The sequence below is a fragment of the Seriola aureovittata genome, chromosome 6 (assembly GCF_021018895.1).
Source record: "Seriola aureovittata isolate HTS-2021-v1 ecotype China chromosome 6, ASM2101889v1, whole genome shotgun sequence".
In the NCBI taxonomy this organism is placed as follows: domain Eukaryota; kingdom Metazoa; phylum Chordata; class Actinopteri; order Carangiformes; family Carangidae; genus Seriola; species Seriola aureovittata.
The window spans coordinates 23,091,580-23,110,202 of NC_079369.1; the positions used below are offsets into that span (position 1 = coordinate 23,091,580).

Below are 18,623 nucleotides of genomic sequence, written 5' to 3' on the forward strand. Positions count from 1 at the left end.
AGGTCAAAGGTCAAGGTCATGGAGACTTCAGAAAACACCTTTTGACCATTACTTTCAAATCTGAAAATTTCACACAAATGGTTAATATTTTATATGACTCTGCATTTGTGATAAATAGCTGTTAAGCGAACTAAATTAACACAAAAGAATTACACACAAAAATCTAATTACATCAAATAAAATCACTTACTATGTCAACTGATCAATTAAAAAACTGAGCTGCAGCAGCTTTGTGCAGCTGGATTGATCAGGATGACAATGACAATATCCATCAAATCATAGAATATCATTCTTCATTCAGTGAGTGTTGTGCAGAGGTTTACTGGTGTATGACCTTTACATAATAGATAATTTATGTCACATCCTCCCAAGGAGTACAGGCTGAACCAGGATAATCTCTCATGTGAAGGAGATAGACTCATCAACATGACCTAGAGTTAATACTATAAACATCTTCCTGTTTCTGTCTAACACCAACTATGCCGTCAACATTCTGCTGTTATCTCTTGTGTGTCAAAACGGGGAAGATCAAGCTCCTGGAATTAGACTGATTCAAGATAGGAACATCCAAAAAACATAAACACTGCAAGAAAAAGTACATTGGAGTAGGTTTGGACATTGTGGAGGCTATTTTCTTTTTTTACAAAATCTAGCTACAAAACTGGGCTCAAAGGGTCTGACTTGTTATGATATGTATTCTTCGCTGGTTTTTAATTTTGTCAGCACAGGAAACATATCAAGCCAATTGTGTTGTTGTGTAGTAGTATAAGTATAACCTGTGGAAAAACTGTTTTAAAACTTATTATGGGGCAAAGTCACCAAACCTTTGGAGTGGTCCTTCACCAGGTGATTCTATTCATGCAGTTTTTATTCCACTGAAAGTGCCGTTCTGACTCTCTCCTCATTCGTTCAGATAGGAGCCTGGTCTTGTTAGCCTGAAATAACTCCTGGGGGCTTTGCCAAGATGGCAAGATGGTGAGACTTGCCTATAAGGAGTTTTGGTAATACTGAGTTATGTAGTATTTAATGTTCCAAAAAAAATAATCCTTAGAACTAAATGACAAAATAGATTATCAGTCATTGCCTTCCAAGATGTCTGCTCTGATCTGGGGCTGGTTTCACAAAGATATTTCAGACTGGTCTGTAGTGTCGGTCCAGTCTTAACTTTGCTCATACATTAGTCTGATGCAAGTAAGACCATTTCACTAATATATGTAATAAGACTGACTCATTTCAAGCCAAAAACATTAGACAACTTCCCCCCAGGCTAACTCAGGTCTAAGACCAATGTTACCATGGTAACATGGTAATCAGTGTCACCTGTGCTGACCAGTAGCACCCAACAACAAAAAACAGGACAACATGGCTCATATATGTGGTTTGCTAACATTGTTATGGAGAGAGCAATGAGAAGTGAAAGAGTGCAGTGAAATCAAAAGTTTCTTTTTATTGTTTCGCTCTTCAAGTAAAACGTCTGTCTGTCTTTGTGAAACTGGCCCCTGATCTGGAATGCAGAACATAGTTTGTCATCTCGCCTTGCACAGTACAAATGATTAAAATAAAAACTATTCTTTTCTGATCTACCACCACTAAAGTTTGCTTAGGTGTAGTTAACCATAATGGTCATAGGTAAAAGAAAAACCATCATTTATTGTTGGTTGGAAACTGCAATTCTTCTGTGAGCCTCTAGAGGCCTTGTCATATGTTGTTTCTGCCATTTGAACAATGACCAATGTTTCCTTTTTCTGGTCAGGACAGCCTCGTAAATCTCATCATAAATGGGAGCATTTATATGTAATGTCGTTCAAGTCATTTATAGAGGCATTAAGGAAATGAAAACCACCCCAGATTATATAACACTTCTTGACAGGCCGCTGCATGTTTCAACCTTTACAGACACATATGACGTAGAAGCTGCCAGGAATCATGAGTGATGCTCCTGTCAAATTCTCTAGTGTTGTGAGGTTGAGTAAGTGCTGTGGCTCAACAGATGTCGATGTTTTCACAGACACAATTATCGCAGTGATTTTATTCTACCTGAAAAAGCAGATTTTGACCAACACTGCCTTTTTTTTTTTTTTGTAAGACCCTGAGGCTGCAACCAGAGGAATGAGGAGTGTCTTAAACATTGAACTGTTTACACTGCACACTTTTCTGATCAGAAACACACGCATGGAAACACAAGCATGCGTGTATATAGATCTAAAAGGGATTAAGGGAGTGGAGGAGAACGGAGGGGAGGGAGTGGGAGATGATGAGTGGATGGAATGAGGGGGAGAGAAAATGGAGAGAGGAGGAGGAGAGGATGAAACTAGGAAAGCGTTCCTTGCACAGATTATATCGTTTTACTGAGGAGTTACAGGAATACCAGAAAACTACTCAAATTGTCCTTAATAACAAGTTTAATAAACCAATGAGTCTCAAATCCAATTATGCGCAGGTTGCAGCTCCAGTAGGTGGGAAAGCCAAACCCATCTATTTAATGGTTTCGGAAACACTGGTGCCCCGAGGCGGATTGGTGGTCAGTGTTTGGAAATGAGTGACTCAGCGAGGCGTTGTGCCAACATGCTATGCTGCCTGAGTGCCAATGGGCCAAAGCAGGGCTTGGCTCAAAGACTCACATTAACAGGAAGTACAGGAAATGGGTGTAATGGTATGGCGTTCTGCAAAAAGCATTTTAAAAATGCAGTGAATGAGAAATATTTTGGGTCGCAGACTTCTCTGAAAATGGAAGATAAAGCCTTGATCTTGTGCGCTTCCTGTGCAGTACAATTAATTCTGTATACATGATCAAATTTCTAAAAATACTTCCCAGAGGAGGAAATGTCACTGTGCTTCTTATCAAACCGTTCTTCTCCATATTTTATTTTTGTCTATCAGGACACCCCATCGAGTATTATCACTTGTATAACTCATGGTTATAACATAATTCCAACAAAAGAAAAATGCATATGAACTTAGTTATTAGGCATTGGGCACATTACAATCAACAGTTGGTGGCACTAATTCTCTAGTAGAGTTTCAGAAGAGAAGGACACAACAAGATGATATCATTTTAAAGAGCACCAGTCAAACCTCAAGTAATAGAAAATCATGTGGCAAATTTGATGGAAATGTGCCATTTTTTTTTCATATGGTAAATTGAGGAATGTTTTTGCAACTTTTATGACTTTTTTATGTCTGGTGTTTGTTTTTTTTATTTATTTTTTTTATTTTATTTTGAAGAACACACATACTACGTCACATCCATACAACACTACATCTGCAGTGCTGCTTGAAACACGTGAGCATGTGCCTCCGCGCTTGCTATCAGGAAAGGTTTTCTCTTTCGCAAACAACTTGATAAAATCTTTCATCACAAGGACACTTGTTAGGCAAGGATGATCGTTTCACCCTTCTCCCAAAACTGTGCCCCCCCCCCCCTCCAACCCTGTTTTTGTGGAAGGGCTCAGGTGAGTCAGGAGATGATTACAGATTACTCTCCTGACTCACTGTACAGCTTCCTGGAACCTGGAAGTACCACCTTCACACACACACAAATAATTTTCACATGCCTGTGTGAAATACTGCTGAGATTCTGGGAAAAAAAATGAAACTAAGCGTCAACTGAATATTTTTACCTCCAAACTGAAACCAACGGAGGAGTTTCTAAACTTGACTTTGACATTGAAGATGTGCTCTCTGCTCACAGTGTTGGTTTATTGTGAATAGGCCAAAAACATCTTTATTTAATGATTGGATCAGCATTACATAATGCCTCAGGGTCTGTATGTTACATGGATTTACATGGAATTGACAGCTTGTTTAGTGATTTTTTTTTTTTAAGTATGACTCCTTATGTGAAGCCATATCTATTTGGCACCCCTCATGACAGTTGCTCAAGGAACTACTGAGCAACTAAAGAGTGATTTTTCCTTCTTAGACCATTTTAATTCTTTAAGTTTAACTTATGACAAGAGAGGTACCCCATATTTCATAGGTAAAGCTATGATAAAAGATTTTTAAAAAACACATGATTTGTGTGGCAGAATTTTGTTTTTTAATATTTCCTATCCCATCTTGCAAATTCCCCGAGGTAAACCTCATGACCACTGGTGGAAGTCCCGACCACGAGGATGGGACCCACTGGCGTTAAACAATGACATCAGATGAAAATGATCAGTTTAAACACCCTAGTTCATAGGTTTGTTTATCATGCTTGTAGCTGATTTTTTTTTTTGGTCTTTCTTTTTGAAACTATTAATGTGCTCCCTGCTGAAAACTGCTCTGAGGTCGGCTGTGTTCACTTACTTTTTAGGTGGAAGAATCATAAGTTGATTAAAAGAAACCAAAACAAAATCTTCCTTTACCAGCATGAGGATGTTTTTGGCCCTCATGCACTTCAGTCAACTTCTCAATCTTAACAAATTTAGTGTGAATAGCTTAAGATCAAAAGACTTCTGTGTGGCAGCATCTCTGTGTGTGTGTGTGTGTGTGTGTGTGTGTGTGTGTGTGTGTGTGTGTGTGTGTGTGTGTGTGTGTGTGTGTGTGTGTGTGTGTGTGTGTGTGTGTGTGCGTCCATCCAATGCGGGCCATCTGATCATCTCAGCTTTCACAGCAGCAGGATGGGCTTGTTGTATTGTCTGAAAGGAAACACACACACACACAGAAACACGCACACACATGCACGTGTCTGGGTGTTATCAACTCTAGACAATACAGAGGAACAGGGGGACAAAGACAGGAGAGAGTGTTGTCCTGAGGGCCAGCCAACACACACACACATTCAACATGACCTCATTACCTGATGTAATGACACAAGCAGAGCTCCTCTACTTCTACTACTACTCCTCTTCATCGGCTTCACCAGATGAAATTTGATAATTTTTGCCAGCATTCCTTCCATATTTAAAAGCTCCATGGAGTTTAAACTGAGCTGATTTGTGTTTCAGCCAACACGGAGTTAAGTAGTTAAACTTCATGAGTGCCCCTCAAGTTGCTAAAACATGTCACAATGATGCCGAGATCACACTTTTTTCATCTCCTCTCTGCAAATAGCAACATTAGGTCACATCTAAATCTTCGCTAAGTACCGGACCAGTTGGTGGTGTTGGTGTAAGGGGTCCCAAACAAAAGGACTTGGAGCATGAAATATGACGCTGTGCAGGGAACACAGAGGCGGGGGGTGGGGGGGTGGAGGAGAGAAGAGGAGGGCAGAGGGGAGTTTTCTTCGGTGCTGGGGGGCAGGAGTGGGGGGGTAGGGGGTAGAGAGACAACTCGGCTAAAAAAGAAAGAAAGAGAACTCCTCCCAGCACACACTAGAGCAGGAGGAGGGGCTGGGTGCTCACAAATCACTCCCCAGAGAGAGAAAGAGGAGGGCAGGGCTTGTGATTGTGCAGCGGCGCTACTTGTTGTTGCCTGTCTGAAGGAGCATGAGTTTATAGTCTTGCAGCCGGTCAGCCAGTCAGCCAGTCAGCCAGTCAGTCATTCAAATGAACTATGAAAGGCAGTCATTTTAATACAAGCATATAAAACTAATAGATACATACATAAGAGGAACCAGAGAGAAGGAGGGAAGACGTCACTCTGACAGGTAGGACTGCACATATATACAGTAGATGTGTGTGTGTGTGTGTGTGTGTAGGAATGTTTGATGTCGTTGGTGATGGCAGTGCAGACAGAGGTGAGACGGTTATCTTTCTTTTCATCTTCTCTGAATGCAAGTTTTGTTGCAAGCTTTTCAGACTTTTCATCATCTAAACATTAAAAGTTAAAATTAGAAAGTTCTTTTTTTTGTCTCTCTCTCTCTCTCTCTCTCTCTCTCTCTCTCACTGTAGCTGCTGTTTATTTCATTTACACTCCCATGCCCTCTCTTCCTCTCTCCGCTGTCCTTCTCCCCATCCCTTTTCGGTTGAATTGTTTACAGCTTGCAGTGAGCCAAATTTACTCAGGGACTTTTTGAGCAATAAGTTGTCATCCCAAGGCGCTGGGTGTAACTGTGGTTGCTGGGATTGGTGGTGCTAACTGTGGAAACCCCAGCAGGAAATAATTACATGAAATATGACAGATAAGACCAGCGGTATTTCTTTTCATCAACTCTTTTTTGTTGTTTTTTTTAAGTGAGTTTACTCACTAAAACTGTGTGCATCTTGGCTTTGATGTTTTAAAGAGTGCAGATACGATAAATGATTCAACAAATCCATTGCCTGCTTATCAGGGAAAGGATTGCCAAAGCGGTAAAAGAAATTCCTTTTCTGACTAGTAGTCAGGAGACTCAGCTCTAAAGCCCTTTAATATGAATAATGCTACAGTAACATATGATTTATCAAATTTGATAAAAACAAACCAGTGGATGTCTCTTGTCAAACACGGCTTCACTTTCTAGCTCAAAAACACTTTGACAGGTTGAAACTCTGACCTTCAGTTACAGGAACTCATCTTTAAACAGCAAGCCACCCACGAGACGATGACAGAGACAGACATATGCGTGCATGTGTGTGTGTACGCGGTGTTGATGTTTTGTGTGTCGTCCAGATAAACACACACATGCAGCAGGTTGTCCCAGACATTAGTCAGTGTCATGTCTGAACACAGTAGTGGAGTTGAACTGAGCCGATGAGTTTCAGCTTTAATTAAAGCTGAAAATGTTTCTGTGTCCAGATTCACAGAACTCAGCTTTAACTGTGCAATGGTCGTGTTCCTCCAGTGTGTGTGTGTGTGTGTGTGTGTGTGTGTGTGTGTGTGGTGTTGTGTTACTTGCCCCAGTGGGATGAGGTGGTTGGTATTCCAGCCAGCCGTCAGCACTATGTGACCTGCTGCTCTTTACAAAGACTGACTGACTGACTGCATAGCTGGAAAGTAAAAAAAAAAAATACATGATCTTACATGGTCTAAGAACAGTCATGAAGTACAAGTATCATCATCTCTTTCTGGTACTTTAAGCATTAAGATTGTACTTTTCAGTCTAATACATTTAATTTGCCGTTTAAAGATGTCACATATACAAAACACATGGTAAGCACGTAGAATAGGATGCAAGGAAATGTTGTAAATCCTCACATTTGAGAGCCTGAAAACGTTTTGGCTTTTTTTACTAATCAATTATCAAAGTAATTGCCAATTAATCTTGTCGATCAACTAATCGATTAATAAACTAATCATTGCAGCTCTAAAAAGTTGGACTTGTGTTGCACCCTTTCGATCAGCTACAACATCAGCAACATCAGTAAAGAAGTAATCTTTGGTGCTTAAAGTCGTAGTCTCTTACTTCTTTTTGTTAAAGGAACCCTTCAACTTTTTGGGAAATATGCGTTTTTGCCTTCTTGCAGTAAGTTGAATGAGAAGATCAATACCATTCTCATGTCTGCATGCTAAATATGAAGCCAGACAACAGGTGGTTAGCTTCGCTTAGCATAAAGACTAGAAACATGGGAAAAACAGCCATCTGGCCCTGTCCAAAGGTCAAAAACGGCCTATGTCAACCTCTTGAGGTGCACTTGTTAAATCTTATTTGTTTTTTTTCTTACAAAAAACCCCCCCAAAAAAACACAAGTTGTGTTTTCACAAGGATTCATAGACTAATTCAGGGTTTGCAAACACTGTCCTGAATAAGCACACCAGAAAACGGGATGGCAACTTCCTGACAGTAAGAAGAGCTCCTTGTATGAGTATGGATAAGAAATGAACAATACATCCATATTGTGCACTAAAGGAGCGTCCAGTTCATTTGTCTGGTGTATGCGTAGTCAGTGGGCTCACAGAGCAGACAGAGCAACTGTGCGGACACGGAAAAAACATGACTCTGCCTCATCTAACAAGAGCCAGGGCAGACGTTTTCCTCCGTGTCCAGTCTTGATGCTAAGCTAAGCTAATTATCGTCTAGCTGTACCTTTTATACTCGGCGTACATACATGAGAGTGGTATCAATCTTCTCGCCTTAACTTTCAGTAAGAAAGCAGATGTTGTTAGATGTGGATGTAGGGTTGTTAGACATGGAGAATGACACACTTAATCTCTATTGGACTCCGTAAGAAACATAAATGTCAGTTAGTGCAAAAGTATTGACCACCACATGTCACTGTAGCACATCATTTCATCACAGTAGACTTTACATTTTCAAGGATGTTACCAGCTTGGTCAGAGATATTTAGATTTTAGAAATGACAAGAGATGATGCCGCAAGTGCAGATACTCTGCCACCGTCTTTGTTGTAGTTCAGACATTATTTCAAGTACATCTCAAAGTTATAGATTCAGAAATTTTACATTTTGCTGCAAATATTTTTGTACTTGTACCTAAATATCACTTTGAAAGCTGTTGTTGTAATGTACTTTTTAAAGTGTAGTGTTGTTGCTTTTATTCCAAGTAAAGGCTGTGTATACTTCCTGTACCACTGACTGACTCAGCTGGCTGTTGCTGTGTGTGACTGACTGACTGGTTCCCAGTGGGGTGATCAGTGACTGTACACAGACAACACATTTTCCCCCACACTGTCCATCTCTGCCTTTTGGCAAAGACATAACAAAATGAGCACTGAGGGTAGATTCTGTGTGAATCTGAGAGAGAGAGCGAGAGAGAGAGAGAGAGAGACACACACACAGACACAGATTCAGAAGTATTAAATGGCAGCTACTGCTCTGGGATTTAATAACGGCCTCATTAATATGTTACACACACACACACACATACTGGTGGCCCCACGCACTGAAGAGCGCAGTAGGACACCTCTCTCTCTCGCTCTAACAAAGACTGGCTCTAAACAGCGGTCATGTGACAGTTGTTCCCATTGTTCACTTCTGGCCAGGGGTGGTTTTGCTAATGCACTTGTGTGTGTGTGTGTGTGTGTGTGTGTGTGTTTGTGTGTGTATGCCATAGCAGGAAGACACTTTAAGCCAGCTAGAGGAAACCCCTCATTCCCAAGCATGCATGTTTGTGTTCATCCTCCCTATTGTGTGTGTGTGTCTTTGTGTGTGTGTGTGTATTAACAGACCAGTAGTGCAACGTTAAGCAAACACTTCATTTCACATATAAATCATTTTATTAAAGTGTGATTTATAACCTTCTTAACGACTTGTGGTGTTCCCCAAAAAGCCCAGTTTTTAAAACCACTCCTTCAGTGGATTAACAACAAAGCTTTCTGACTCTGACTGATGTGTAGGGTTAGAGAGAAAGGGAGAGAGCTTGCCACCAAAACATGAAATCAAATTTAACTAAATTAAATTTGATTTGATAGGAATGTTGTTTCCTTCAGCCCTGTGGGACAGCATCAGAGAGCGAGAGCTCAAGATATACTCAGTGAGAAAGAGGAAGGGAAGCTCTCTATATTTGTTTTATTGCTAGTAATCCTTTATAATGAGCTGCCTGCCGTCTAAATGTTTACACTGCCATTTCCTCTTCCTGTTAATCTGCACTTGCTTCCCACCCAAGATCTCGTGTGTGTTTTTGTGTGTGTGTGCTCTGGTGTTCTCAGCCCAAGGCCTTTGCTAGTTTCGGTGACAAAGCAAACCTCAATTCATAATATTTTGTCTTTTATTCCATAGACAAGGAAAACACTATTGGTTGGTTGGTTGGTTGGTTGGTGTCCATTAAAAGGTTTCAGTTGCAAAGCAGGAGAGGCCACTGGTTCTTGGGGTATTCCCCCACCGCAAATCCCCGTTTTCTTTTAATGATATCCTCAATGAAGCTTGGTTCCAAACCTCTGTCCACATCAGCAGTCAGAGCTTTGTAAACAGGATTAAAGACATCCTAGAAAAATTGTGACAGAAAAATGGCCACAAAAAAGGCCCTGATCTCAACATCACAGAGTCAGTCTGGGATTACATGAAGAGACAGAAGACACTGAGACGGTTTAAATCCACATAAAAGCTGTGACAGGTTCTCCAAGATGCTTAAAGCAACCCACAGTGAAAAGTATACCGAGAAAAAGTAGTGCTGCTTTTAAGACAAGTTTTAAGACAAAACACTGATTGAATGAAATAAAAAGTAGTATTTTTTGAAAGCATCCTCACTTTCTAGCGTTTTTGTGCCCTAAAACTTTTGCACACTGAATTGTGGCTTTGACTTTCTATCAAAGAACCAGATATTTTCCACACAGTTGCTTATTACTTGTACTAATGATTCTCAACCATAAGAGCCTCACGCACATTCAAGACTTGGCAGTGTTCCAGCTGTAAATCATCAAACACATTATCTAAGCAGAAAATGAGACATAGCTATTGCCCCCCTGTAATCCTGGATCCCAAAATAACTTCTTCCACTCTGCAACTCTATGTCAGTTCATCTCAAACACAGTCCCAGTCAACAGTTCAGCTGCCTAAATCATTATGGAAGGTCGGGTATATTATGCAAGTAACCATACCAGCAATACTCATGCTCAGTTACCTCACTAAGGAAATGAACCTGGTTAACATGGGTTAAACTGACTGCAAGCTAACTTTCAAAAAAGTGGATGAACATTTAAACATAGCTTTTATATAGAAAATAATGGACTTGGTGTAGGAAATGGAGCTCCCTCTTCCCCTGTGTGCATCATTGTGTGTGTGTTGTGTGTGTGTGTGTTGTGTGTGTGTGTGTGTGTGTGTGTGTGTGTGTGTGTGTGTGTGTGTGTGTGTGTGTGTGTGTGTGTGTGTGTGTGTGTGTGTGTGTGTGTGTGTGTGTGTGTGTGTGTGTGTGTGTGTGTGTGTGTGTGTGTGTGAGATGCAGGGCGAAGTGACCGGGTGCTGAACAGCTGTAGGGAGGAGAGGATGAGGGAGGCATGGAGGCAGAAAGAGGATGGGAAAAAAAAAGAGGTGGAAGGACAAAGGACAGAAAGAAGGTGACGACGTAAGGAAGCAAAAGAAGAGCTGACATCATGATGGACAGACAGAGGGAGGGAGGGGATGTCTGTACGGAGAGAGGGGATGGGGGGGACACAAGATTGAAAGGGAAAGATGGATGAGTAGGGATGGAGTCAAAAGGAGAGAGCAGCTGAAATGAGGCATCAAAGTGAAATAAATAGTGTGGCAGGAGTAGATGGGGTGTGTGGAGAGGTTAAGGGAGAAAGACAAAGGGAGTGAGTGAGATTTTTCACACCTTCAGTCCATATGGAAATAACTTCCTACAGCTCTTAGCATGAATAATTTATTTATAAGATTAATCAACAAAGTATTCATGTGCATAAGTGCTGTGTGTCTGTGTTTTCACTTAGTGAGAGTCGGTCCTTTCTCCCTTTCTCCTCTGCAGGAAGGAGTGTGTGTCTGGCAGATGGCTGGGGCCACACACACACACACACACACACACACACACAAATACACACATACAAATACACAGCTGACCATCCCTGAGGGTCTTATAAAAGGTCCTTCTCCTGTAATCGTTCTGCCCCTCATAGGAATCCCCACTCTGACCCAGCATGCCTTAGCAGGACTTTTACTGTGTGTGTGTGCGTGCGTGTGTGTGTGTGTGTGTGTGTGTGTGTGTGTGTGTGTGTGTGTGTGTGTGTGTGTGTGTAAGCTTCATTCTTCGTCACGCTAAAGTCCTCAACTGGCCAGCTGTTCCTTTCTCTAAACCTGTATTTGCATTTTAATTGATATTCATCATCACAAGCTGCTGACTCATTGTCCCCTGTTAGAGTTGGGTTTAGTTCCATTTTAGATCCTATTCCAGGTTTCCTGTATTCGCTTATCAAATCAAATCAAATTTCCTCTTAATCTTTTTATCAACAAAACAAAAAACACTGAGGTAGCAGGACTCCAGTTTTAACTTTTAACAGCATTGACCGTTGCTCTTGCCAGTTGAAATGACGAACATTAGCAGCTGTAGCATATTGGATCAATTGTTAGAGAAAGAAAACACAACCCTCTGATTCTGAATTGTGTAATTTTGCAGTTCACCAAGACCAGCTGTGGCCAGCATTGTGAGTCTTGTGAAACAATATAATACAGTGGCATTTTAGTAAAACAATCTGGTTGATTGATTTGTAAAGATCAGGTCAAAGCCCACCCCTACCCCCTGCACACAGGATCTAACATGATTTGTGTCTGCCTCCTCACTCCATAGTGTTAGAGGTGAAGTCTGACATTTGCCTTCCTACCAGTAGTTAGATGAGAGAGTGGGTTTCAGCCCTGTGCATTCACTGTCTCCATGACATGTTTAGTTAAGCACAAACAATGAGGGCGGGGGGGGTACTGCTAAGCTAAAGCTGTTGTATTTCAACATTGTATATTTGCTTCTGTTACAATGTGCAGCCATAGAACCAAAGACATTGTGTATTAACAAACAGCTTGGGCATTGGCACTATTTACTGACTGCTGCCACCTGGCTCAGGGCTGGCAACAATAAGGGAGGCCACACACGGATGTCGCATTCAAAAATTAATTAATTCAAGTCAAATTTATCAAAATGATAACTAAACGGTGTGGTGTGAAAGAGATATCGGTGTATGGATGAGTGAGGATGTGATGTGACGCATGTTGGATGGTGCAGCAAACCGAACAAAGAAAAGGAGGCTGGGGAGGATGCATCAGGCCCGGCTGAGAGAGAGACCGTCTCGTATGCCTTCTGGAAGCCCCGCCCCTGCAAAAGTAGCACAACAAACCAAGCACGCAGGCAGAGTGGCAGGGGTCGATACGTGACCAACAACAACTGTGAAGCGATACTTAAGTTTCCAGTTTCACACACTTTCCCAATGACCCTGGTTATTCTCGGATGTATTGATTGATAAGCTGCTGGCTAATGAGATGTAGCATGTAAACAGGACAGTGTCGGTGAACATCAACTGTTTCCCCTTGCCTCCAGTCTTCATGCTAAGCTAGACTAAACACATTCATACATTTTTTTGCACTATAATTAATTGTAGTTATTCTGTACTTTAGTACACTGGTAAATGCTGTGTGACTCATACTGCATAAGAATTTCTTGCACAGTTAAAAGATAGTCAACTCAGCTCAGTCTTTCAATTCAACCCTAAATCCTCTGCTGTTGACAGTAGTTACTGACTTCTTACTTCCTCACTCCGGGAAATAATGTATAACCTAGTTGGTTGATGACATCGTCTCTGCAAACTAACAACAAGGTAAAACAACTTTACAGCTGTGACAGAAGCTGCCCTGTTATCTTTTCTCTATGTGGAATTGCATCGTTGAATACAAAATACAGAATTTTTCATGATGATGTTGCAGTGCCACACCCCACAGTTAACTCTGCAGCCTACTTTCTATGATCATAATCAAGTTGCTCAAATAGAGACACAATAACAAACACCAGCATAGTTGTTCAGGTCAGAGTCTTGATGAGATTAGAAATAAGGAGGGTTTGTGGAATCTGCAACCAACCAGTCAGGCGACATGTCTGTAAGCTCATTGCATTTAAGTCTGTGCAGTATGACTAACTTCTGCATGGTCAGTGATGCAGGGCAGATGACGACGTGCTGTCCAGTCATCTTCATGCACCAGGGGGGATTTATTAAAGTTGTTTTCCATCACTGCCAACCTATCTGTCCTGTTCATCTCTGTGTATTTATATCTGCTTGTCTGTCTGTCACAAGACAAGATCAACCCCATGAGCAACAAAAAAGTTTCCTCTCTGTTTTTTAGACTTTGAATTGCTAAATGTGCCAAAATATAAAGTATTTAAAGCATAAAAAAAAAATTCCCAATGGGTATGACATTCAGAGTCTGAGGTGGAGGGTCAGACCTCAGTTCTTTTCTCGTATCCACTAATTCAAGTACTTATTGGCTCTGAGCCCAGCACCATGAAAAAACTGGCAGGGATATACAACAACTACCGGACTGTCCTAGTGGTTCAGTCAGGCTCAGGTGTCTTTTAACCTGACGTGGCAGATGGTTTGTTACACAGAACCATCTGGGAAGGCTTCGTTAGAAACCGTTTGGAAAAGGGCCAGCAGTAACAAAAAAATCCTTTGCAGGTGATTGGATGAACCATCTGTCTAACAGCATCTATCACGGGCTAACTTCAACCAATCAGATTCTGCAACTTTCCCACTACTACTTTCCCCCACTTTGTAAGTGCATCACCCTGAGCTTAAAGCTTGATTGGATCTTACTGATTGATTATCATATGCCTACCACATTCTACGGTGGCCCTGAGAGCTCAACGCACTGCAACTTAAGAAAATACATGCAAAGACACAAACTCTCTCTCTCTCTCTCTCTCTCTCTCTCTCTCTCTCTCTCTCTCTCTCTCTCTCTCTCTCTCTCTCTCTCTCTCTCTCTCTCTCAAAGTCACAATTGGCCATTGAACATCAAGTCCCAGCCAGGTTCATCACTATTTCAGTGTCCCCTGGAAACACTTCCGTTGCGTTGTAGGACTGAATTCGCAGCGTGTCTGTTTATTTGCATGTGTTGTTATGCAACGCATGTGTTGTCTTTTGAAGCGTGTTTGTGTCCTTGTATGTGTTTTCTCTCACTGTAACATTCATTGACATACACCTCTTTATTCCCGTCTTTATTTCAGTCATTGTTATGATGGAGTGTTGAAACAAATGCAGTATATCAGCAGATATCACATTACCTCGCACCAACTACTGTTATAATATTATGTAATGACGAGTTTTATCTCCCTCCAGGCAATATCCTAGTGTGTATAAGAGTATGTGAGTGTGTCAGCCATATGAGTGTATCGGTGAGAGCACCTGTTGTACTGACTCTCGTTATGTACGTATCATGTGTCATAATATTTCATCTCAGTGAACACTGTACGTCAGATCATGTGTCTTTTTACAGCAATGTATGACTGAGCATTTTACACCTGACCCCTCTTGAGTTACCAATGGTTACATAAGTGTGTTCCCCAGGTTAGTGTAAGCATGTTAGGTTATAACACCTGGAGGAACTTTCACCCTGTGAGGTTAATTCACTTACTATTCTTTCTGTATCACCTTAATACGTCTATTAAAAGTCGTTACATATAATAATTTGTCTGTGGACAGACGGAGATCAACTGTTGAAGTCCAAACCTTTAAACTGCTGGTAAAACATCCGATTCAAGTCCTCTCTGTCTAACTCTTTATTTCTGTGTGTTTCTTTCCAGAGCTGAGGATGATGGCAGAGGGGCGTTTTGCGAGTTTGCCCAGGTCCCTCCATGCACACCACACCCTGGAGGGAGGCACCGCCCACCCTGGGGTCCCCTCCCCCTCTCTTGGTGTCCCCAGCAGCAGCACGTACTCCTCCAGGAGGCTTCAGGCTTCTCTCGCCTCCTCCATGGACCTCCTCAGCTCCAGACCTGGGTGAGATGGGTGAACAAAAGTGGACCTTAAAGTCGAAATGGTTCCCACTCACACGATGAGTCACACAGGCCTATTGTACATTATACTACTCTGTGCTGGCATTTCTTTCCAGTATTTCCAGTCTAAACCAACCCAGGTTTGGGAAATCCTGGTAATTGTATGAGATTAACAAACTGGGAATCACAAAACAATTTGTTTCCTAAGAAAATAAATGTCAAAAATAATCATATACCTCTCTTCTAATCATTGATGCTTCTTCTACAATAGGTAAACTTTGTCCAAACCCACAAACCATCATTTAACCCCTAACGAAACCCCAAACTTTCCAAAAATACACAAGACATTTACTATTTCCAGTCACACAAACTGTGCTGTGTAAGCAGCATCAAAAACCGTAGATGAGGTGTTAGAACAAGTTGCTACAGAGTATAAATATGATGCTGTCAGTGTGAAGGAAAAAATGTTTTTCTTACCTCAAAGGGACTTATGTGGAATCGTAAGGGAAAACAGAAGGAATAAAGGGAAGTTTTAAGAGGATATAATACCTTCTGGAGGGGGATTTTTCACAGTATAGAGTCTTCACAAAGGTTCACGGTGTTTAATTTAGTTGAGCTTGCTTCAATACTTCAGTCTGATATTTCTGTCCCCCTCCCTCTCTTCTCCCTCCCCTCCAGTCTCCCTCCAGCGCTGGGCACCGGCCTCTCAGAGCTGCCCGCCGCTGCCTACCAACCAATCTCCATTCATGGGACTCTGCCTCGACGCAAGAGGGGAGGTACCAACCTGGCCCACGGGAACTACACCTGGGACCCCAGAGCGAATCACACACAGCCATTGGTTTGCGGAAACACGTCACTGGCTCTCGGTTATGTCCATAAACCCTTGACCTCTCCGCTGGTCCAAAATATCATCGATGACTTCCACGGTTACAGGTAAACACATGCACAAACAGATAAATGTGATGTCTTATTTCATCTTCTTCAGTCATTATCACATTGTATATGATGACAGACATGAAAAAAAAGCATGAAACAATTAAAGGATGACTCCACAGACAGTTTGTCCTCTGGGATTCAAATATGTGCCACAGGTCAGTTTGACAGGTAGCTCGCTGAACCAGCAGCTATATGTGTTTACAGTAGAGCCGAAGTGATGATTCAATTAATCGAATTGTAGATTAATCAAATAATAATTTCATGAACAGGATATTGTCAGCAAATGTGATAATCATGTGAAATTAATCATTTCATCGAGTAATTTTTTAAGCAAAAAGTGACTAAAAATTAATTGGTTTCACCTTCTCGAATGTGAACATTTGCACATTAGTCAGTGTAATATATAGTAAACTGAATATCTTGGGTTTAAGACTCTTGTTTACACAAAAAAGAAATGTAAATATGTGAAATTGGGCTTTTTCACAATTTTTGAGCATTATACAGACCAAACAATGAATTGATTAATCAAAAAAAAATAGCTTATTCCTAAGATTATTCCTTTAGTTGCAGCCCCACATGCTGCATATCATACATGATATATATGGTATGCATAATATATATCTAATAATGATGTATTTTGCTTTCGTGTTTTTAATTTTGAAATACGCTGTGTATCCAAGATCTGTCTTTTGTGAAGGAGCATGATACAAACTTTTCAGAACCGCTTTTCAAGCCTGTACGCAGGCTCTGGGGAAAAAACTTCGAATGAAGAGGTGGAGAGAGAGTTTGGAGTTGGACGGAGAAAGGGGAGGTTGTAAAGCGGGCCCTGGGGGGGGGGGGTGTAGCAGTTAGCTCAACTTCAGAGGGAACACACATGCAAACACACACACACCTCATCCCTCATCATGTCCTCCCATCTTTCTATCTCCAGTGTTGAGTTACAACAGACTATGTCTGATGTAGTCAGCTTTTTGTGTGCGTGTGTGTACATGTGTGTGCGTTTCTGTGTGTGTGTGTGCGTGTGTGTGCGTGTGCGTGCGTGTGTCCATGGTGCGTACGTGTAGCCCCCAGCAGTTGGGTTACCTTTGTAGGTCAGGGTGTGGCAGGACAGATCACAGATTACTGTGAACTCTTTGTCTGCTCTTTCTATCTTTCTGCCTCCATGCTGGATACATTTCATATACTGCTGACATACAGCAGGAAAATGTGTCCAGGTCACATTCAGGTTGTGCAGGTGGTTAAATAATGAAGAGCATCATACTCTCACTCTATTTTCGGTTCAGTTTCCACGAGGTTTGTACTCTGGAAATGTCAACAAAAGATGAGAGACGTGTATTTTTCTAATCCTTTGTTTTGGTTCCAGTTCATCTATAAATCAGCTTAGTGTGTCAGGAGAGAGGAGACATCTTTCTGTATCTGAGTAAAGTTCCTTCTTTGACATCAGCTAATGTTGGCCATGCTTAAAGCTGTCTGGAGATCAGAGAAAATCACTTGGTCATAATCAAATTAACCTGCTAATGGCCTCACAACTACAAAGGAGGCTTTCATATGTGAGTGGTAGCGTGTATGATTTGACATTTTACTCACAAATCTCAGTGTGTCCATCTTAATTTGATCTCTTTGTTTGTTCTGCTTGCTTAACAATCAGCTCATGGCCTCAAGTGAAAAGTTTTGCATCCAAAATGTTTCCATCAGTGCCTTGGTTTTAAACAAGGATGATAAAAAAAATTGTAAAATCAATGTTTTTTTTCTTCGTTTTAATAGAAGTGCCCGCACAAATGATCTGCATTCTGTCATTATTAAAGACAGAACATTCCTTTTCTTGTTTTGAAAGTCCACACAGTTTATAGTTGAAGTTTCTATAAAAAGATAAGGGAGTGTATCTTTAAGGTATGCAACCACTGGCCAGTCGGTCTTGACTTTCCATTGCTCATGCTGTCATCTGACCTATGACCCCTGACCTTATGTTGCACTAGCTCCCGATTGGTCAGTTTGTCTTTCTGTTGACCCCCTGTGAGCGTCTCAGCGGACCACCAGGAGAGAGGAGAGGGGGAGGAACGACAGGCAGACGAATACAGCAGAAAGAAAGAGTGGAAAGGAGAAAGGCAAAGTGAGGGATAAATGAGATGAAGTCAAAATCCTCCTGAATTGATTATGTTTGGATTAACAATTACAGTACTTTAAACTGTAGGTTTAACTGCTTTTTAACACTATAGTCTCTTTGACATTATAAAACACTGATATATTAATCAACTAAGAATGAAAGCCTGTTAATATTTGACGCTTTGTTGCTGACAAACTGAGGGAGGGAAACGGGCTGAGTTAGAGAGAGTGTGAGGTGAAGAGGTATGAGGTCATCAGAGATTAATCTCCAGTAATTCAAAGAACAAAATAAATTTTCCATTTTAAAGCATAACATAACACACATTTCTTTTCATGCTGTGGTAAAACATTTGACAATGTCACAGAGCTCAGGACTGGAGAGATAC

The 18,623-nt window shown here is 41.3% G+C and overlaps 1 protein-coding gene across 2 annotated transcripts in view; it reads left to right on the forward strand.

Annotated features, from left to right (window-relative positions):
* The window catches only part of bcar3 (BCAR3 adaptor protein, NSP family member), a 70,317-nt gene that overhangs the window by 9,964 nt on the left and 41,730 nt on the right, over positions 1-18,623 (forward strand). Inside the window, exons 1-3 of one of the 2 annotated variants that reach the window (XM_056378241.1) lie at positions 5,404-5,572; positions 15,007-15,202; positions 15,877-16,131. In XM_056378241.1, the coding sequence (XP_056234216.1) occupies positions 15,015-15,202; positions 15,877-16,131 (443 nt within the window). In that variant the 5' untranslated portion in view covers positions 5,404-5,572; positions 15,007-15,014. Of the gene's footprint in view, positions 1-5,403; positions 5,573-15,006; positions 15,203-15,876; positions 16,132-18,623 lie in introns of those variants that run through there. The other variant, XM_056378239.1, reaches the window with a different exon arrangement.